At 34.7% G+C, this 23,209-nt stretch overlaps 2 protein-coding genes across 5 annotated transcripts; one reads left to right on the top strand and one right to left on the bottom strand.

Moving 5' to 3' along the window:
* LOC109843436 (peroxidase 19-like) lies at positions 2,929-10,749 on the top strand. Its single transcript, XM_020412368.1, is given in 4 exon segments — positions 2,929-3,275; positions 4,011-4,211; positions 9,987-10,145; positions 10,147-10,749. Coding segments are annotated over 4 exon segments (1,101 nt in total). The 5' UTR covers positions 2,929-2,957; the 3' UTR covers positions 10,570-10,749.
* On the bottom strand, positions 11,328-23,135 carry LOC109840789. Of its 4 annotated transcripts, XM_020409558.1 has the most exons (9): positions 21,743-23,135; positions 21,623-21,693; positions 21,465-21,501; positions 14,566-14,675; positions 13,873-13,975; positions 13,729-13,794; positions 12,373-12,435; positions 11,701-11,789; positions 11,328-11,526 (listed from the first exon to the last, which is right to left on the bottom strand). In XM_020409558.1, exons 2-7 carry the CDS (start codon positions 21,650-21,652, stop codon positions 12,422-12,424), a joined length of 360 nt encoding a protein of 119 aa, XP_020265147.1. In that variant the 5' UTR covers positions 21,653-21,693; positions 21,743-23,135; the 3' UTR covers positions 11,328-11,526; positions 11,701-11,789; positions 12,373-12,421. The 4 variants fall into 4 exon arrangements, with proteins under 4 accessions (XP_020265147.1, XP_020265146.1, XP_020265148.1 ...); XM_020409557.1 differs by having other exon boundaries at positions 21,623-23,135; XM_020409559.1 differs by lacking the exon at positions 12,373-12,435 and having other exon boundaries at positions 21,623-23,135.

The raw sequence follows: 23,209 nt of genomic DNA, 5'->3' as shown, positions 1-23,209 counted from the left end.
TCGAAGGAGGAGGAGGAGGGAGGTGTAGAGGAGAGGGTAAAATTAAGATTTTAAATAAAATGCATTGGAACTTGGGGAGAGGTGAGCTGGATGGACCTGAGGACAAATTTTGCAAAAATTAGGGGCTGCACTCTGCAGCACATTGGTAAAAGTAAGGGGGCTGGGGCACATTGATTTTTGAATTTTTGGACCTTGAAGCAATTTTCCCTTAATTCAAGTATAGGAATAGAATCGAATCTATTCCAAAAATCATTTTGTTTGCTAATAACAGGGTCTACCTACCATTTTAGACTAAACTAGGTTGTGAGCTTATAATATTTCCTTTTTCACTCAAGTACACCATTATCCATGGACTAATCTTGTTTTATGCTCATGGGGCATGTTAACTTTCTGGCCTCTCTCTGTCTCAACTGGCGAACCACAAACCAAGCTTAGCTACACTCCAAAACTAGCCTAACTATACTCTCCTAATCCTGCCAAGCCAACAGCACAAACTCCCACATGCTCACCTGCAAGTCTTCTCTCTACACAATCACAGTCTGCTCACAAACAAAAAGCACCCATTTTGTATACAACAAAATCCCATAAGAATACGTGTATTATGTGCATAATAATATTTATTAGCTTTCCAGGAAATCTTAGGCTCTAATCTTATCCTTTCATAGAACTGCGTATGACTTGAGTTTCAATAATGCTTGCTCAAGTAAAAGATTAAAAAAAAAATATGGATAGCATATTATGTAGTATGTACCTTAATTTGTTCCCCTTTCTGTAAATATTTAATATTTTAGTAAAAGTTATGAGCCATATAATGATTTAAGCCGGAACCTAGAACCTACAACTACCGTTTTCCTTGTTTTAACCATGTGGTCGTGCAAAATAATAATCCCATCTTGTCCAAATACAATGCTTAGGTTACAATCATTTTAAGTACACCATAATTTATAGACAGATGATCGAAGATGGACTTTCTAAAGAAGAAATCTTGTATTTATTGATGGAAAATTGCTAGGGGCTAGGCTTATCGATGTGAGGTACATATCCACAAGTGATAGATTGATGAAGACTATGGAATGACAAGTAAAATCAAAAGTGTCGGTTTCATGCAATGGTATTTCTAACGTGTTCTTTGCTGGAGAAATAAATAGATTGTTACAAATAGAATGAGCAGGGCGTGCTTTAGATAAAGTGATGTTATATATCGGGCAATTTAGGGGCTGTTTGGTTGTTTGTTTTTACCATGTAAAAGGATAAAAAGTGTAAAAAAGTGGATCCCAATGTCAGCTTTCATCATTTTACATTGTTTGTTTAAATTTTTTTTTTTTACATGAAAAGCTTACACATTTTGATGACGTGTCACTGAAAGCAAAATCACCAAAATTAAGAGTGATTTTGTTGGAAAGCTGACATAATATCATAATTGTGTCCAAAATAATAATAAAATAGTCAAAACATTGTAGAAAGTGGTGAGGTGGATAACTACTTTCTATTTTGTGTCATAAATACTCTAATTTACATTATACTATCCAAACAATGTAATACTATTATTTTAGGATTCATTTTGTGTCATAAATACTCTAATTTACATTATACTATCCAAACAATGTAATACTATTATTTTAGGATTCACAAAGATTCCTAACCAAACAATATGTAATACTATTATTTTAGGATTCACAAAGATTCCTAACCAAACAATGTAAACACTCGAATGGAAAGTTGTGAGGTGGATAACCACTTTCTATTTGGTGTCATAAATACCCTCGTTTCCTAAAGGCATCCAAACGGCCCCTTATAGGGCTAGTAAGGACTAGATACTTCTTGTATAGTTTTGGCTTGTTTCTCTAGACTCTTACTAATGAGACTAAGGGGATATATAGCTACATATCACTTCACTAAAAAGACTTCGAAATATTAAAAGATGTACTCAACAAGGCAGGTGATGAGATTTCTAATCCCCCCCTACCCCAATGGATAATGTGCGTAAACTAGATCAAAGAAATCAAAATGCTTATAATGGCCAGGAGAGAGACAGTCTGGTTAGGCCGAAAACATTAGTTGACCAACTGAGTGTTGGCCCGTGATTCTTTAAAAAATTTCTGACAACGCAAGGCCATTTTGTTACAATAGTCCTTTTTTAAGTGATGGTCCACAACTTCATGCGAGCAACGTCACAGCAAAATGGGGCCCATTCTCATCGGATCCATCCCTTTTTATTATGGTAGTTATATATAAATGCAAAGTTAACAAAAAAAGATAATATATAAATGCATGCTCTTGCTAGCTCTTCCCCATTTCTAACTTCACGGGTCGCAGATTCTCCATAATTTCCACCTGGGATTTATGGGTAAAAACATGAAATTTTTTGCTCTTTCACCCAAATTATGAAAATGATTTACTTTTATACCCACTTAATTATTTCCAAAAAAAAATCGAACTTGAAATGAATATAGCTAGCACTTTGTTATTAAAATAAAGTATAGCATGTTTTTGTAAGAAGTACGTGTTTACTATATGGATGTAAGATTTTCAATAAATTTGCTAGAACGTGTCTGGGAAAAAGAACCTTTTAAATGTTTTTGGGTCAGCCTCGAACAATTCAATTTTATCATTTATCACTTAACTGATCGAACCTTTGTCCGTAAATATCAATTATCCTTCACTATGAATAGATTTCAGATCCAGACCTTTTCTAAAAAAAAAAAATTGAAATACTAATTGATAGAAAAATAAATAGTTACTACAAAGAGCATGTTTTCACTTGGTAGGTTGTGTTGTTGTACTATGTACTAAAATAATTCAAGTTGTAACTTGGGTTATACTGGCGCAATAACAAATCTACCTCAAAACTTGGGTACTGAAATAATTTACCGAAAAATACAAATAGATCCCCCATGTGGCACTTTTGGCGAAAGTGTTGGTTGCCAATTCTACAGGAGAGAGAGCCACAGAGAGAGATGTCCCTTGTTTCTTCTATTGTCTCTTCTCCCTCTTCATCTTCTCCTTCAGCTACTCGCAATCTAACCTTTATTCTCCTCATGATTTGCTTCTATTTCGTCTCATATCTTGTCGCCATTGTTGAATGCTCCGACAATAATATCACCATCACTAAAATAAAAGCTCCTCTTCATCACCCTCTCACTATTGATTACTACTCAAAGACATGCCCTCAGCTTGATGACCTGGTGGGCTCAGTCACGGGCCCGAGATTCAAGCAGACTCCGGTCGCCGGCCCGGCCACCATTCGGCTCTTCTTTCATGACTGTTTTGTTGAGGTGTGTGTGCTCAATCGTTACTTCATCTCATCTTTTGAATTTAAAAGCTTGAAATTTTAGATAGATGATGTTTAATTTGCCTAGGTCCATATATGCATAGCGATATATTTTGTTAGACGATGCTCTTGGGTTATCTCATGTGAATTAGTCGTAAATCAGCCTGACTTTGTTGAATTTTGTGCCTTTGATATCAATTAAATCTTGTAAACGGTAGCCTTCGTAATCGAAAATAAGTTTACTAGATCCTTCATGAGCATGATTTTGGATTTGGATACTCTACCCTACTAAAATTTAGTGGATAAATCATTATTTTTTATCACAATTGTCTATAATTTGATGAACAATTATGATTTATTTCGAATTTTGGTAAAGAAGATATAGATATCTTCTTGTATCGCATTCATTTCTTACTTTTCACTCAAATTAATCACAATTGTCCACTAAACAATAGGCAATTATGCTTAAAATTAGTGTTTCTGCATTAATATTAATTTCTTGATAGTGAAGAAAATCCAGAGCCCATAATAAATGGGACCAATTCCTCCATCTATCAATAAAATACATATTATTTGGGTATCTCTTTGTATTAATTCTATCTTTTCAAGCAAAGCTCTTTCACTAGTCTAAAGGATATTTGATATTCTAATAATCCTTGATATTTTATTGTTACCTCATAATCCAATAGTTTAAAACTCGTAAATACTTTACGAATTGAATTGCATTGTATATATATAGGGATGTGATGCATCGATATTGATAGCCCCGGGAGCGGAGGGATCGGCATTGGTGGAGAGAAACATGCCGGAGAACAAGAATTTGCCTCCGGAGGGGTTTGAGACGGTCGAGATGGCGAAGAAAGTGGTGGAGAGCAAATGCCCGGGCGCGGTCTCCTGTGCCGATATCCTCGCCATTGCTGCCCGGGATTTCATTCATCTGGTAAGTTTAATTAGCAGTACTCTATAAGCTTCTAGTTTCATATGACCCGAAATTCTTCAAAATGTGACAGAGAAAACTTTATTATTGACAAATATATAATCTCTCTCCGTCAAATGGTAGGTAGTGTTAGCGGACAAAATCATAACCTTCAATCTTCGCCATGCTATAGAGTTCTGATACAGCAAAAGAAATCTTTAATGATGTCAAGTCTATGTTTAAATCTCATTTGGAATTACATTTTGGTCTATGAAAGTACAGCTCAATTTGCGAAAGCATGTTAGAATACAAAATTATAACCCTCAATTCTCATCACAAATTCGAATTTTTGGTACATAAAACTGGATTTTAACATATAGTACGCTACCGGTTTCAATCTTGAAAGAGGCGAAAGAATGCACAAATTTGAGGTAGGAATCTACAAATTAAGTAAAAGGTCGTGAATATAGCAAGTTATTATTCTTTCTGGGCTAAACAACACTTAAATACCCTATTGTTTCACTAACTTTACACTTCAAATATCTTGAGTTGTAAAAAGTAGCACAAAAATACCCTAAATTGTTCAGAAGTAGCACAAAAATACCCTAAGTTGTTCAAAAGTAACACGTTGCTACCTTCTGTTAGTTGGATGTTAAAATATTCTCATGAATATTCTCATGTGCTTAGCACTTGACCCCATTTGTTGCTTTAATTACAAATTTACCTACCTCTTCAGTTTATTATTGCCATTTCAATGGAGAGTAGTTTTTAATGGTTCTAACGGTGGACAGTTTACACTACTAGAAACAGGACTTTTAGCGACGGACAAATCCGTCGCTAAAAGGCAAAAATCCGTCGCTAAAAGTTTTAGCGACGGAAAAAATAAAATTCCGTCGCCAAAATACCGTCAGTACATTGAGGGTAGCTAAAATTACTTTTAGCGACGGATTTTCCGTCGCTAAAAAACAGCGACGGAAAATTAGCAACTGAAAATCCGTCGTTCTATTTTTTTTTAAAAAAGAAAAATTTATTAGCGACGGATTTTCCGTCGCTAAAAGAAGAATTAGCGACGGAAAATCCGTCGCTAAAAGTAACATTAGCGACGGAAAATCCGTCGCTATTAGAATGTCCCCGTGTATGTTTTCCGTCGCTAAAAGCTTCTATAGCGACAACTAATCCGTGGCTAAATATTTCCAATATTTTTTAAAAAAAATTATTTTGAAAATTGAAAAACCTGTAAAATAATATAATAAATTTAAAATCATGTTCAATCATCAGTATAATATTCATTCCCACGCATATATAACACATATATTTTAGTAAAAATATCCCAACATAATTATAATTATTTATACAACACAACACACACCATGATAAATATTGTTTATACAGCACACGCACTCATTGTTTTCAAAGGTAAAAAAACAAATTAGTCATTCTGATCATGATCATCCTCATCACCAGCTCCACCTTGTCTAGAAGTCCAGGCCTGCAAATTTAATATAAATCAAACGTTAACAACATGGTATGACATGCAAGTATAGCAATAAAAGAGAGTATCATGACATATTCTTATGTATTATACGCACACACATATTCTCATATACACGCATGCCCGCGTATATGCACGCACGCATACACGCACCAAATCCGCGCCCCCCTCAACCACGACCAAAGTCGCCACCCACCCACCCACCACACTCCACACCAACCAATTAGTAGAAGTGTAAGAGATAGAAAAGCTAATTATACGCCTACGGAATGATTATCAAACCAAAACTAAATAAGTAATAAATCCCGCTAAAATTATCGTTCTAGAGGACTGCATTACCAGATCAGTTAAGTCATGAAATGTGTTTGTTGAACTAGTAATATTTAGAGATCGCTAAAAATCTCTGGTGGCGTTCTTTTCCTCTCTCGAACACTATTCTACAAGGGATTGCTTCATCTAAATATTTCAAACTATAAGTATTAGCTAATAACCTTCCATGGAGAACAAAAAAAATACATGGAGTTCCTATGAGAACTTCAACCGATCAGTTCAACGCGCAATAAATAAAAGAAAATTAGAAGTTGGCGCTGAAGTACAAACACCTGAAAACAATAAAGCATGGTAAGCTCTTGAAATTGCCCCTTGTAATAGTGTACAAGTTTTGGAGAATATATGCTACAATCAACCATTGTATGTATGTTTAGCAGTGCCTTTGCATCCTATTCTTTTAAGAGAAACCAAAATCCCCATAACAGAGTTTAGAACTGGTACCCTTACCAGCACAAACTCCAGTTTTCTAGTATTCTTTCAGATTCTTCTACAAGTGAAAATTCTAAAAATTAAGAACACCATGAAATCCCATAACCAATGTCAATAAGTCTCCTACTTGTATTCTTCCATTGACTTCCTGATTGTAACTAATTCATTTGTCATCTTCAAGAGTTCTAGCTCACTAGCCAAGTTTAAGCGAAAATAGAAAGGTCCAGTAAATCCCTATAATCAACCATTTAGCAGTGCCATTGTATCCTTTTCTTTTAAGACAAACCAAAACCCCTTAGCAGAGTTCAGAACCAGTACCCTTCCACACATTCAAGCAGCAAAGAGGACAACACATGTGATGGCACTTAGAAACATAGATACATAGATACATATCAGTCATGTTTCCTAAGGACAGCAACAAAGCCAAATGAGCCTGAATCCAGACTAATAAGTAAGCATGACCATAACTATGTAGGTCATGTTTCGTGCATGCCTATGCAGAGAATGGGGGCAGCATAGATAAATTTTATGAATTTATGGCAATAAAATATAGGGAAGATAGGTGAAAGAAACCAACCTTCACCACCTCGCACATTCTTTCTCTAGCAGCAAAAGACGAGTCACCTGGAATGCTACAAAGCTGAAATGAAAATCTATCTAGATAACATAATATGTGCCCATATCCAACCATAATTAAAATGCAAGTAAAAGATGTGCACAAGTTAATTATATTTCAACATAACTAACCTTCGGACGAGCATGTTCGTGGTGGCAAAAGAATGGATTTTGGGTCTCGTTGAGGTGATAAAGCCTCGATAGCTGGTTAAATAAGTTAGAATGTTTATAAATGAAGTAAACATGAATCCTTCAATTAATTTCAACAATATTTCAATCTTACCTCTCTTACAGTTCCTCCACTCATCTCTTAGAACTAATAAAAGCATATCAGACCAACTTCCTTTAATTTAATCGTTCAGATAAGCTGTAGTGTACTTGTGTGCATCCTGTTCAGAGAGAACTCTTTTAAGTGAGAAAAAAAAGTTGATTATATTTGACCTTTAATAACACCAGGAGAGAAAACCATTGATGATACTATTTGATTTGTATTGACCAGTTCTACCATACTTCTGAAACTTCATTTCTGCATACATATAAAAAAAACTTGACTATATTTGACCTTTAATAACTCCTTGGCAACTGAATTACAACCAGTGGCATGGCTAGGAAACATTACAGTGACTGAAAGAAAAGAGAAGCAGAAACATGGATTCCCATTGAACAGACTACTTAGCCACAATCAAATTCTAATATTTCTACGTTTGCGATCAACTAACTAGCACAAAATCAAAAGCAACTAATCCAAATAACATATCACAATGAAACAGAAGCAACTAATCCTAATCCCTGAAACTCTTAATCACATATTCTATGACTACGAGCATCTTGCAACCAACATCTAATTAAACATGAATCATAGAGGAATTATATGCTCTTGGATTCTTTAACTTGAAACATAATGTAAGCATGACCTTGCAAATCCATAAAAGATCTATCTAATAAAAGATATGCAATTAGACCACTTTATTTAGTTGCACCAACCGGACTGCATGCCAGTAACACCTAAACAAACATTGCAAATATGTTTTATACCTCATCCAATGAGTTATATGTTGTAGACACAAGGTAGATGGCAGTTGTCTAGTTTCCTCCTCTATACAATCAAAGTATTTATAATTGAATGTTGTAACTGAAGTTCAAAGCCTGGACAACATTAAACAAATAAATCATGTTAATTCTTCGTCCAGTGACTTTCAAGTTTAATGAAATCCACAATCATACTATTCAATGATAGATTATATCTTATGCAGTGTTTCGTGACAGAAGGGCAGTGTGATCCATGAATGTCAATGCCAAAAAAGATGTACAGACTAAACTAAACTTAAGATTAAGGATTTTCCATTGAGGAATGGGAGTAACCAAACTGTACCTTTCATTACAGAGTTGTTCTTGTTCGTTTGATTGACAACAGCCAAGCTGAATTTGTGTGAATCTGCTCCAACCATAAGGCAAGCTTGCTGAATCAGCAACATCCAGATACATAGACAAGTGATCCACATCATTTCCCATGGGGAAAACTAGCAGCTGCCTATTGATGCATAACAGGAAAAATATCACGACCAAAATTTTTCCCATCCGTAATTCCATTACTAAAGACTGAAAGCAGGAGATCAGTATAATATCATTTGCAACTTCCCACAGAAAAAACTTCCGAATAATAATTTTAGCATGAAAATAAAATCATGAAAATCAGTCCACTCAAACTGACAACCAACACTAAGAACTGAAAATTAGTAAAAACTAAACCCTAACACACAAAATTCACGATAAAATACGGATACAACAAGTAACAAAGACAAAATCTGGGATCGAAATCACCAAATCAAGAAATCAACCAACCGAACTTTACCTTCGATGGGCTGAGGCCCTTCAACCTGATGCTCCGAGTGAGAGGAAGCAACATCTCCTCGTCCTCCAGTCGCTGCAAAAACAACAAACACAGCACGAATCCAAATCGAAACCCTAACAACCAAAATCGACCTCAATGAGCTCCGATCCAGCTATAATCAAGAATCTCCAAACCCTATGAATCTCCAAAACCGTATCAAACTACTACAAAAGCCGAATGTTTGAGTCTGAGAGATGAGGCGGCGGGAGTGGGAGAAAGAGAAAGTAGCGGGTGCGTGGGCCAAGGCAGAAGCCTCAGCTGCCTTAAGCTAGGGCCAGCCCTGGAGATGACAACGAAGAGAGCACCGGTAGAGGAGCGAGAGCGCCGGCGAAGATGAGGGAGGTGGAAGGGGAGGCGTTGGCCGGCAAAGATGAGGGTGCGCGGTGATGAAATTTTTGAGGACTTGAGAGGGTGCGGGGTGGAGGGGGTTAGGGATTTGAGAGGGTGATGAAATTTTCGGGGATGAATTTTTTGGCGGGGGATGAATTTTTTTGGGAGAACGGAGAGAAAAACGCCCGCGCCCAAAAAAATTTCGCAGTTTTGTGTTTTAGCAACGGAAGTTTCCGTCGCTAAAACCCATTTAGCGACGGAAATTTCCCGACAGAAAATTTCTGTCGGGAAATAAATAGCGACGGAAATTTTCCGTCGCCAATAGTGAAAATTCCGTCGGTAAAACTTTTTTACCGACGGAAAAATAACGACGGAAAAATCCGTCGCTATAACATGACTTATAGCGACGGAATTTTCCGTCGCTAAAGTTCCGTCGACAATAGTTCATTTTCTAGCAGTGTTAAGATATTTTTGTGCTTTGTTTTTTACAACTCATGTCTCATGGTATTTAAATGTAAAGTTAGTGAAACAATAGGGTATTCAAGTGCCATTGGCCCTTCCTTCTGTTGTTCTAGAGGAGAAAACACCGGCATAAATTGTGAGAAAGGCGCTTACTAGCTAAGGGCCCGTTGTTTTCCTTCGGGTGCGGAAAAAACTTTAGTTTTCCAATGTCACTCCAAACTCAGACAAAATTGCCACCCTTTTCATGCAGGCAGGGGGCCCATACTACAAAGTAAAAAAGGGCAGAAAAGACAGCAAAAAATCCAAGCCCTTCAAAGTCAAATACCACCTCCCGCGCTCAAACTCCTCGATCTCCTCCCTCCTCTCCCTCTTCTCCTCCAAAGGCCTCACCGCCCGAGACCTCGTCGCCGCTCTCCAGGGCGCGACTCATCGGCTTCGCGCACTGCGACCAGTTCCTCGACCGCCTCTACAACTACCAAAGCACCGGCAGACCCGACCCCTCCGTCGACCCCGACTCCTCAAGTCCCTCCAGATGTACTGCCGCCGCCGTTACAGGCGGGAACGGCGACGTCGTATCCCCCTTGGACGTGCAGACTCCGTTCGCGTTTGATAATGGGTATTATGGGAATCTGGAGAATAAGTTGGGGGTTTTGGGTACGGATCAGGGTCTGTGGTTGGATCCGAGGACTAAGGATTTGGTTGAGGAGATGGGGAGAGAGAAGGGCAGGTTTTTCGAGGCGTTTGTGGAGGGGATGGACAAGATGGGGTCTCATGGGGTGAAGAGGGGGAGGAAAGGGGAGATTAGGAGGGAATGTGGTAAACATTTGAGTTAGATATTTTTTGTGGGGTTTTCTGTTTTTTTTGGTGTGGTTTTGTGTGGAGGATTCGTTTGGGGTTTAATTGCCGATAGACCCCCTGGATTATTGTTCTTTTCTGAACAGCTCACTATTCTTCTAGTTTAGTTTTCGTGTATAGACGACGAAAAGTGAATTATTATTATTATTATTACTCTTTTAGCCTCAAAAAAAAAAAAAAGATTTGACAAATAACCTTGTGGCTAAAAGAGACCCAAAATATTGTTCTTTCATGGGGTCTATCTACAGAATAGAACTATGGAGGTAGTAAGTTCTAAACCACAATATGCTGCTATCTATCAACAATTAACCCATTTGTTGGAGTGGTAGTGAGGAGGGGAATTTGTTGCTCCTCTCAGGTGTTGAAGACTAAATTTGGGGGCTGTTTGTTTCACAATTTTTATGGAAAACTAGTATGCAATACGTGCGTTGCACGTGATGCATATTAAGAAACAACATGAATCAAAATCCGTAATGTTTTCATAATTATGCATTGAACTTATACACAATACATAAGATGAATACCAATTAACCATTATCTCACGGGACTTAGAATATTGTACATAGAGAAGGAACCTAATCATCCATATATATGGTGCGCATGATAAAAGTGACTGCACAATCAAGAAGAGGTAAGTTGATCTTAACTGTAAATAACTAATATTTAGCATCACATTACAAACCAGTAAAATCTTCAATTAGCATGACGATATACATACAATAAGAGTAAAAAAGAGTTAACATGATAGCTTGCAAACATAGCTTTATTGTTGAAAGCCAATAATTAAAATAAACAATATTTCTCACATACAACGAAAAGCTAATGAATTTCCAGCAATATACAAGTTTTCTAGAAGAAGCATCCCTTTATGCGTACATAAGATCACATACTCGCATCACGAGCAATATAGTCCCTCAAAGAAGGCACTTAAATTCCTGCAAACCCCAAAAAGCTATGTATTATTTTTTGAAAGATAAAATATAGTTGCAATAATAAGTACAAATAAAAGTGAAGTAAAATTATGTGGGTTAAAGTTGTACCTCCATTTTCAAAGGTGATGTTGTCGGAGCATATCTTTCCATGTAAAATTATGTGGGTTAAAGTTGTACCTCCATTTTCAAAGGTGATGTTGTCGGAGCATATCTTTCCATGACTTTTCCATCTTTGTCCACAAAGAACTTGTTCCATTCACTTCAACCTACAAAAAATAATGAGTCAATCAGATATAGTTACATGGAATTTTCTTTTAGAACAATGAGAACATAGTGAAAACTTCTGTTGTATATTTGCTAAGTGCAAGGGAGATCTATAACTAAGCCAAAATTTAAAGCTAATAATCCTGTCTTGTGAAATTTGACACTTGTATTTTCTTTTTCCAATCACGCTACCCATTGAAAACCAAATTTAGTTAGTTTGAAGATATTCACATTCAGAACATCTTTGCAACCTTTGTTGGATTTCATTTGAATTATCTTTCCTGATAAAAGATAATGATATACAGATAAGAATAAATTTGTAACAATAACAGCTATCTACAAAGCAAATTAGAGAGCTAAGAGCAGAAAAAAGTTTTTCTTAAAGAAATTTCTGAAGTCATGCATCCCAATAAACTTTTTAATGCCTTTGCTATAAAAGAAAGTTTTTCTTAAAGAAATTTCTTAAGTCATGCATCCCAATAAACTTTTTAATGCCTTTACATATAGCCTAGTAATCAAAACATTACAGGAATTCATGATAGCAAATAAGGTATGTAGTAGCATACATCAGAGACTAATACGTACTGGTAATGTTCAAAATTTTCTATCCAGAAGAGGTATCTATATTCCCTGCTTAGATTGCCATATCTGTAGTATTTTAAGAAAAGCTTAAATATGGTTAAGGAAAATTAAACATCGGAGCTTGTTTTGTCGAAAGATAATAGAAAGAACAGCAAAAACCTTACACTGATGATTTGAAAATCCAAGGGCACATCATCCATTTTTGACAGTAAGTTGTGGGTCTACTACTTGCATGACTAATATTTAAAACTCAATTTGGCATGCTCGCTTGAGCAGCTTGATATTCTACTAACAAACATTGACTAACAAGCACAACAAAACAAATATACTATGTTCTCTATTTGTTACCAATAAATATCCTCATCATCTCCAAACAAAACAAATATACTATGTTCTCCTTCAACATTAGTAACATCGTTAGCCTTGTGGCTTTATTGAGGAAACTACTTGTGCTGATGCGAATAAAATTGCTTAAGCTCATTGCATACTAAACCAATTGAAATATGCTTATAAAAGTTAGTAATCAATCTAGACATCAAGTTCAACTAAAGAAGAAAAAGTCAACTCAGCAACGGTCTCAAATTAATTGAAAAGGTTAAGTAAGAGTTCTATTCAAGTTGGATTTCTCCTAAAATTTAATGTTCCACAATCTCTCGGTCTAACCATGTGTTGAGGATATGGTTGCTTCCTATTGGTGTTGAATAGATGCGAACATATGTGCTACGTAATACAGAAGTAGCAAGAAGAGATCAGTTGATTATAAATACTAATTTTCAGCATGTATATGTTTTTAAGGCCACTTCCACTACACAAGTAGAGATGAGGCTTATAATTTTATACAACATTCCTCTGCGGGTTGAGCATTCATTTCATGGCTGAAGCCTAGATTCGTAGTAGTATCCTTTTTTTAAATCCATTTTAAGTATGTGGCAGGCGGGATTTGAAACGGAGTTGTCCTGATACCATGTTAAAAGTCTCTTCCCCTACACCAAAACTCTGAATGTGAGGTGAGAGTTAACGGTTATACACTTAACAACATAGCAAAGTGCCACAAATTATAAATTGCTGCTCAAAGAAGATGCACCTCTCAAAAAAATGTAGGATGGAAACAGTTTAGTTGTTACGTCTACCACAGATAAAAAACAATAGAACCATCTTTCAGAATGAGTTACTTCCCAAATTAAGTTCAAAGGTTTTATTGCTCAAAAGACACAATGGTTTTTGGGAGGCCATTTTGTTGAAATAAACGAATCATATAAAGAATGCATACATGGAAGCCTATGCCAAAGCATATGGAACTGGTATGAACTCCTCAGCTACAAAAACATATCAATGACGAAAATATCTAAGTATCATCACCTTCAACCACAAGAATAGTCATTTCCCCATATCCTTTTTCTTTCGGAAATTTGCACGAACCAAAACCTGCACATTTAAGTGCAAAAAACAAATTAAGCAGCATAGTCAACGCTAAATACAAGTATCATAGAAGCAACCTTGTACCTTTTAGCTCTAAAGGCTTCATGATTAAGCCTAGAATAGCAAAAGGGAGCATCAAAATCGATTCTCCCCAAAATGCAAAGCGCATGTTCAGATTATTCCCAAGCTGATATTAGCAAAATAAAACAAGTTAACCAACATGCTTCCAAAACAAAAATATCTACTATGTAGTGAGTCATATCAATCTGAATAATCATAAGTACTCGGTACACAAGCATACCTATGTTACAATTATACACACTACCAGAATATTAAAAAAAAGGAAAATATCTTAAATGCAAAGAATATTCTATTTTAAGCTTTAACACAAGAATATATCATAACCATCACTTATCGAAACAATGTCATGTGTCCAGAGGGCTAGCTAATTATGGAAACAATTAACAAAGTATTTGAACTGATGTTCATTGATAATTCTCATGATCGACATCTAATATATCCTAAATAGTTCAAGTTGACATTATTGCAGCAGACTATGTTCAAACTTAAGGTAGTTCTTCATTATGATGGTGTTTAGTTTTTCTTTCTAAGAAGCACTTAACCTATGTGAATACTTATATCAAGGATATTTGATGATGTGCAACTATAACATGTTGTCCCATAGTTCCAAATCATGCTATGTAAACGAACATAATGCAATTTATAAATTAATCTGGTTATGTTCAAATCTTGGCATTCTATTATGCGTTAAGATACCTGAACATTCAACCAAATTGCAGGGGGCTGGACAGAAATAACATCTCCAATCAAAGGGATTTGGTTGGACATATCAAAGGCATTTGGTCGAGAATGGATATTCTGAGACACTTCAGGAAGAACGTAGCAGTAATAAACAAAAACTATCAGACTATTAGAAAATTAGAATTAGAGAAAAAATAAATGATTGCAATCGTACCTTCCATCTTAGTATGAAGTAATACTTTCTTTGAATTTTGAATACTTTACCTTCTGAGAAAATTTTATGGTTGTAATTTTATCATTGCAAATCATAGTATCAATTAATCTACCAAGTAGTGAATTTAAATATAGAATCGAAGGAGAAAGTAACTCAATAAAGGAGAAAGTACGCAATGAAAATACTACAACATTAGCAATGTTGTTACACCAGACCTCTTCGCAATTTGAGTACCACCACACTTTTTCCTACTAATACATATATTTATACTCAATAGGTAATTATAACAATTTGAGTACCAGTGTTTAAATTTATCAGCAAAATAGTTAGTGGACCAACTCGGTGCTTAGAAAATTGAATCTAGTCAACTGGTAATGGAAATGCTAGCATATAACTGTTGACAAATGTAAACGATGGTAAAAATGATTATCAGGTTTATAAATGGCTCTATAGGAGAAGAGAAGCAATATTAGTGGACAGGAAAATAGAGCTTCATTGGAAAGGGAGGAAATAAATAGACCTGCACACATTTCCATAATTAATACACACATCAATATGGCCAAGTCCGACTCCAAAATTAATTAATTTTATTATTCAGTAGTGTCAAACTTACCGAAACACTATATTGACATTGGTTTACTTCTTGAAGATAAAAGATCAAACTAATAAAATCATTACTCTATGTTTGATAGAGGAGATACTTTTACACTGTCTTACTCTATGTTCAATCATTCACTTATATCATTACGATTATATAAATTGACCTTGTCTGCTCCTTCATTCACCTTCTCTCTATAGATGAACATTTAGTATGAAGAATGCCAAAATCAGCTTAATTATTTCGTTTTGGAACCATGGAAGCCAGAAAAATATAAAACAAAAACCATATAAAAAATTTGGAATAATTATTTCAACAAAATCCAATCATGCTCATGCAAGCTCTCCACGTCATAAATGATGGAACAAAAAGTAAGTTATCAAAAATATAGGAACTACTTAAAAATTGGCATATAGTGTAGGGCTAATTAGACTTTGATCTGGGGAGGCATCAATATATATAGTTTACAGTCAAATTAGCAACCAAAAAAAAATCTCATCAAAGATTATGATGAAGAGCACAAAATACCTTGTATACCATGGAGATCCCAGAATCTCAATTGACATGTTTACTAAATTTCATTTTTTTTTCTCTTTTGAGAAATCAAATCTCGAAAAGAGTTGATGATCTTGAATGAAGTATTGAACATATAGACATGTATGCTGGAAGAATTTTCCTAATATAAAGAGTCTGCAGTGTGCATATACAAGTAACATGTTGTTAGGAATCTTGACCCTAAGATTAGTTTGTTTTGATGATAACAAATATTATATGTTGTGTGTATTATGTGCTAATATTTATTTTGCAGTATCAGAGCTATATCAACAATTATATTCAAAGAGATACTCAAGACATAGATGAGTTCAAGGCAAAATGAAGCAAAGAAGAAGATATACTTTATTGTCAAAATGTAATTTTATATTTTCTTTGCTTAGAAATTTGTACAAGCCTTGATCACTCACACACATGCACACACATAGTGTTAGAACACACTAACACATGTTTAAAATGTTGGTTAACAATAGAAATCCCCTATGTTAGCCATTAGAGTTTATAGATATTGAGTGAGTCTTAAAACATTTTATTTACACCCCTTAAAAATTAGAATCTGGAAAAACTCAAAAGACCAAAGTTGTAGGTCTCTTCAACAGCTTTCTAACAAATCTTAAATCACCTCATTCTGATGTCGGATGAGAAAGTTACAGCCAAAACAATGAAAAGAAAATCCCAGAATCTGTGAGTTTACAGTGTAGTCGACTACTATGCCTTGTAGTCGACTACTAAGTAATTTTCTGACAGTCGACTACTATGCCTTGTAGTCGACTACTAAGTAATTTTCTGACTTCACAGAGTCTGTTTAGACTCAATGTAGTCGACTACTATGACTTGTAGTCTACTAAGTAATTTTCTGACTTCACAGAGTCTGTTTAGACTCAATGTAGTCGACTACTATGACTTGTAGTCGACTATAGATGCAGTTTTTTTAGATTTCAGGTTTTGAATAAGTGTCTGTTTATAGCCGTTTTGTATATGTTTTTAGGGGTTGAAAACTTGTCTTTTCAAGGGCTATAAATAGGTTATAAGTTCAGAAATTTACACAACTTATTCATACACACAAGATCAAACATTTGTGCATATTCACTCTCTAATTTTCCAGATTTTCATGCTAAGTGTTTAGAAAAAGAGAGTTTCTGATATTGCCTTGGTTTCAATCATTCTTAGAGATTGTATAGGCAATATTCAGAGAGTTAAAAGAATCCTAAGCCACTGCATCACTTCACTACACATTCAAGGCTTATAGGATCAATTGTGTTCTTGTTTCAAAAAGGATTTCTCTCGGGTTTGAGAGGGTTGATCTCTTGGTTTAGAGATTGGGTGGCAATTGGCATGGTCTTGTCAATTGGTGTTGCAATTTGCAGGGACTTGCAAATTAGTCAGGTTTGCTTTTAATTTTGTAAGGTTTTAAAATCATAGTAGAAACTCTCAAGCGGGATTTGCTTGGGGACTAGATGTACACCGGGTTGGTGGAACCAGTATAAAACTTTGTGTTTGTGATTGTGAATTTCTGAGTTTATCATTTTTCTTTGCAATTTATAATCTACTTTGCATATATTTTAAAAGAACACTATTCACCCTATTTCTAGTATTCTAGTGTATCTATTTCAGATCCTACATTTGGTATCAGAGCAAGGTGAAAGATGGCATCAACAAATACATCACAATTCAAAGAGGGATATTCCACACAGCGACCACCTCTATTCGATGGCACGAAGTACAACTATTGGAAGTGTCGGATGAAGATCTACCTCCAATCTCTTGGCTACGACCTTTGGAACATTGTAGAGACCGAATTCACAAAGCCAACCACTCCATATACCGAATGGTCAGTTGTTCAAAGGACTAAAGTGAATTTGGACTCAAAAGCAATGAATGCTCTATTTTGTGCTTTGGACAAGAACGAGTTCAATCGCGTGTCTACTTGCAATTCAGCCCATCAAATTTGGCATACATTAGAGGTAACACACAAAGGTACAAATAAAGTTAAAGAATCTAAAATATCTGTTCTTGTGCACAGGTTTGAGTTATTCAAAATGAAAGAACAAAAAGAGGAATCCACTCACATGTGCTTCATGGCACAAGAAGATGAGGTATGCAATAATGAAGAATTATTAGATGCTTTCAATGAATTATATGAAACATTTTTGAGATTAAAGGCTTCACATAATTTTCTTAAAGGTGAAAATAAAAGATTACTTGAAGAAATTTCTGATTTTAATTCTTCTACTATTTCTAATTCTCAAGTAATTGAATTGAAAGAGGAAAATAAATCCTTGCTTAAAGAAAATCATATTTTGACTAATGAGAATGTTTATCTAAAATCAGAATGCAATGATTTAAAAATCCGCATTAATGTTTTAGATAAAGATATTTCTTCTATTAAATTAAAATATGATGATATATGTTTGAATGTTAGTAAATTCAATAAAAATAAAGAGAATTTGAATAATTTGCTCTCATTTCAAAAATCTTCAAACAATCATTTTGGCATTGGATTTGTTCCTAAGTATTTTATAAAGAATGATTATGTTTTGAAGAATAATAATAAGAATATTCATGCTAAACAAAATAAGTATATAGGGATTCCTAAGAATTTGAATATTCATGATAGGAATGATTTTATTTCATCTTATATTTACGAAGTTTACAATTCAAAGAATTACACTTATGTTAACAAATGGAAACCAAATTCCAAGTGGATTTGGATTCCTAAGGGCTAATCCTAATGATATAATATAAAAGGGTACCAAAGTGCTTGATATTTTTATTAAGGTACCCAAGAAAAGAAAATTTTAATTAGAATTATGTTTATTTCTTTTTGCTAATGACAAAGGGGGAGTTATATAGAAAATTTTAAATTTTTTACTAATACTTTGATGCAGGGGGAGTAAAAGATTTTATTTAATGATTTCATGCTGGGGGATTAAAATTTTTATATCTTAATAACATATATTTGTCATCATCAAAAAGGGGGAGAATGTTAGGAATCTTGACCCTAAGATTAGTTTGTTTTGATGATAACAAATATAATATGTTGTGTGTATTATGTGCTAACATTTATTTTGTCAGAGCTATATCAACAATTATATTCAAAGAGATACTCAAGACATAGATGAGTTCAAGGCAAAATGAAGCAAAGAAGAAGATATATTTTATTGTCAAAATGTAATTTTATATTTTCTTTGCTTAGAAATTTGTACAAGCCTTGATCACTCACACACATGCACACACATAGTGTTAGAACACACTAACACATGCTTAAAATGTTGGTTAACAATAAAAATCCCCTATGTTAGCCATTAGAGTTTATAGATATTGAGTGAGTCTTAAAACATTTCATTTACACCCCTTAGAAATTAGAATCTGGAAAAACTCAAAAGACCAAAGTTGTAGGTCTCTTCAACAGCTTTCCAACAAATCTTAAATCACCTCATTCCGATATCGGATGAGAAAGTTACAGTCAAAATACTAAACAGAAAAATTCCAGAATCTGAGTTTACAGTGTAGTCGACTACTATGCCTTGTAGTCGACTACTAAGCAATTTTCTGACTTCACAGAGTCTGTTTAAACTCAGTGTAGTTCTAATTTTCCAGATTTTCATGCTAAGTGTTTAGAAAAAGAGAGTTTCTGATATTGCCTTGGTTTCAATCATTCTTAGAGATTGTATAGGCAATATTCAGAGAGTTAAAAGAATCCTAAGCCACTGCATCACTTCACTACACATTCAAGGCTTATAGGATCAATTGTGTTCTTGCTTCAAAAAGGATTTCTCTCGGATTTGAGAGGGTTGATCTCTTGGTTTAGAGATTGGGTGGCAATTGGCATGGTCTTGTCAATTGGTGTTGCAATTTGCAGGAATTTGCAAATTGGTCAGGTTTGCTTTTGATTTTGTAAGGTTTCAAAATCATAGTGGAAACTCCCAAGCGGGATTTGCTTGGGGACTGGATGTACACCGGGTTGGTGGAACCAGTATAAAACTTTGTGTTTGTGATTGTGAATTTCCGAGTTTGCTATTTTTCTTTGCAATTTATAATCTACTTTGCATATATTTTAAAAGAACACTATTCACCCTATTTCTAGTGTTCTAGTGTATATATTTCAGATCCTACACATGCAAGTACACCAAATTTCCCCTCAAATGAGAATTGCATATCATGACAAATTAAGTAAAGCATGGAAAAGAAAATCTCATCAAAGATTATGATGATGGTTATGCTTAGGCAACACACATTCTTAAGCATGACCTTCAAATATGAAGAGAAATTCAGAAGGGATTTGGTGTCATCTCCTAAAGATGGAAAGTTGACCATCTGCTGTTAGGGAATGTAGAAAGCTAGAAAGGAAGGCCATGCATGTAGTAGAAACTTGTTTCCTAATAATTAGACATAGAGAGTACCATCTCCATAAAGGGTTTGATATCAAGTTCCTTTCCGAAGTAAAATAGAAAGAAGAACATGGGCCAAACTTGAATATATATAATTATGTAGCAAGTGAAGGAATCAAAGTAAAAAAAATGCCCAAATCCCTACGAAGACTCAAACAACCCTAAAATAGATGTATGATGAGGCTTCAATTATAGTGTTTACTATGAATCTTCTTATATAAAATATTCATCATGTGAAATGGTTGATAGATTAGAAACATTAAAATTTGATAACAAATTTTTAAAGGTGAGAAATAAAAAGTCATCACAGTCATAAAACTACTGGAGATCAAATATAAATATGGAAATGCTCTCCCATGACTAAATATTTTTCCCTTGACTAAATATTTTTCATAAGTATGAAAATACTATTTTCAGCCTTGATGAAAGCAACCACAAATATGACGTAATTAATATATATAGAAATGCACCATAGAAGATATGACATTTGTTACCGGTGAAAATTAGAACTTAGAAGGTTTATCAAGTAAACAACTGAAAGCTCGTCTTAAATTGATGGACAATGTCATGATAAATGATGAAAATCAAGAGCGTGTACGAACGATCTTAATCCTTGTCTGATGAATTTCTACTTTCCAGAAAAAACATCATTCAGATTACAAATTTGCCCACTATATAAACATTTAAGAAAACAAAACTCCCAAATATACACATTTATTTCATCAAAAAAATATACACATTTATATTTATAATTAGAAAACAAAAAGGAGAGCAATGTGTCGTAATAAAGGGAAGTTTGGTCAAAAACACAAGTGTGCTTAAAAAATAGAAAGCAAGAGCAGAAGCAATTTTCCAGAACAGGCATAGACACTAAAAGGCCCATTCTGGATTGAAAAAATTAAAAACATTTATAATTGCTGTAGTTGTATTCTATCAACTATGTTTCAAACCAGCCCGTTTCTTATTAAAGCAAAATGAAGACGATCACAACAAATTGGAAATTACGGATAGAATTCAATGATGCACTCAAAACCCACAAGAGTATGTTATTGTAATGTACTTTCCAATTCCAATGAAAGAAAACAGACAAATGGGAAGAAATGCGGCTCACAAAGATACCTCTGCAACATAATAGAGATCAAATAAAATTTTAAATTACCTTGATAGCTTTCTACTTCTCCTATCAATCTCGGACCCCTGACATCAACAATCATCAATCATCAATACAAAGAAAAAGGTAAGCAAGCAACCCACAAACCGAAGAATAAGAATAAGAATTAGAGTAAGGTAATAAGAATAACCAATACTCATACTTACAATTGGAAATAAACACCTTCTTTGCTCCATCAAAGTTGAAGCAGTATGTATTTATAGAATCACAAAATAACCTAAATTTTAGTCTTTGGGGATTGGTGATGGGGATGGGCACAAAATAACCTAAATTTTAGTCTTTGGGGATTGGTGATGGGGATGGGGATCAGAAAGCCCTGGCAGTTATTACCAATTATAGTAACGGAAGAATCTTCTGAGGGAAGGACGTATACATTGTCAACGGTTGAAAACGAAAGAAATTGAAGTGAGGAGATCGATCGTCGAAATAATTTAGAGAGAGATGAGAAAGAGGGGCCGAGGAGAGAGCGATTAAGGAGGAATATAGAGAGAGCGTTGTCATTGAGAAACGGAGGCACCTAAAGCGAGGAGGCCAAACGTCGAATTAATTTTTAGAGAAAGAGAGAGGGAGAGGAGTAGGGGAGAGAGCGGATAACATATGGAAGAAAGAGTGCTGGGCGTTATGAAAGAGGATAGGATGGGATAGGATAGGAAAGGTAGCTGAGTAATTATGTTTTGCTTTTCAATTAACCTAGTATAAATAACATCTAATAATATTAATACTATTTAATAAACAAAGATTACAGGAAAGGGGCAAAATAGGGAAAAGAAGGATAAAATATAGGATAAAATTAGATTTATGAAATTTGTAAAGGGTAAAATGGGTATGCAAAAGTTTTGACATTTGTTTTCTCTTTTAGAAGTAGTATAGATGAATAGGATTTGGGGTCTGACAATGACAAAATTGTAATAAATGATTCTTTATGAATCCTATTCTTGAGTTTGGTTCCCCAAAAATTTATAGATTTCGGAATCTACGAAGTTGAAAAAGTATGTTGATTTTATAGAAACCCAAATCCTAATGATTTGGGCGGATTTGGGGCAGAAAGGTGACACATTTGTACTATTCTCCCTCTCTTTTTTTCGGATTACGTTTCTTCACAAACCGTATATTTTAGAGACCAAATCCTATTTTCATTTCAAACCAAACTAAAGAATAAGAATTGGGGGATTTCTATAAAGCTGGATTCTATTTTTTCATGTTATGAAACAAACATAGAAATGAAAAAAAAAAATTCCATGACAACATAAAATTATCTTAAATTTTTTTATGGATTAGCTAGGAAACCATAAAAAATATGGGATTCCTAATCCTATTATTGCTCACTGTTGAACCAAACACCCCTTGGCCAATGTATCAATTGTTGTGAAGAAAACGTAATCCTCTGATACTCACTCAAAAGATTAAGTCTGTCGTTTTTCTCTGTGAAAGTCCACCAATTTTTTCCAATATTTTCAGTGATGAGCTGCTCTCACAAATGAAACCTCCAACACTAATATAGCCACAAGACAAGATTGTATTTGCTCATATGAAGTATGGTTCATCCAATTTTTTTTTAGAATAATGCAGCAAGACATGAGAACAACAGACTCAATAACTTCACTTAGAATTTCCTGGGGGTTCATACAAAGAAAATTAAGCTCAAACTAAAAGCTGGTGTTAATATCTGATCTTCTAAATCTCTTAGTTAATTTGGTCCCAAAAAACATTGAGGCTTAATCCATAAACAACTA

Source organism: Asparagus officinalis, chromosome 5 (genome assembly GCF_001876935.1).
Source record: "Asparagus officinalis chromosome 5, Aspof.V1, whole genome shotgun sequence".
NCBI lineage: Eukaryota > Viridiplantae > Streptophyta > Magnoliopsida > Asparagales > Asparagaceae > Asparagus > Asparagus officinalis.
The sequence above is the reverse complement of the archived record's forward strand: the minus strand, read 5'-3'. Positions and strand labels throughout refer to the sequence as shown.

Coding starts and splice junctions, on each gene's coding strand:
- LOC109840789 (XM_020409557.1), bottom strand. CDS start 21,652: ATGGAGCAAAGAAGGTGTTTATTTCCAATT. Junction 14,676..21,464: donor AGAAGTAGAAAGCTATCAAG/GTAATTTAAAAT, acceptor TTCTTCCTGAAG/TGTCTCAGAATATCCATTCT. Junction 13,976..14,565: donor CAATTTGGTTGAATGTTCAG/GTATCTTAACGC, acceptor TGCTAATATCAG/CTTGGGAATAATCTGAACAT.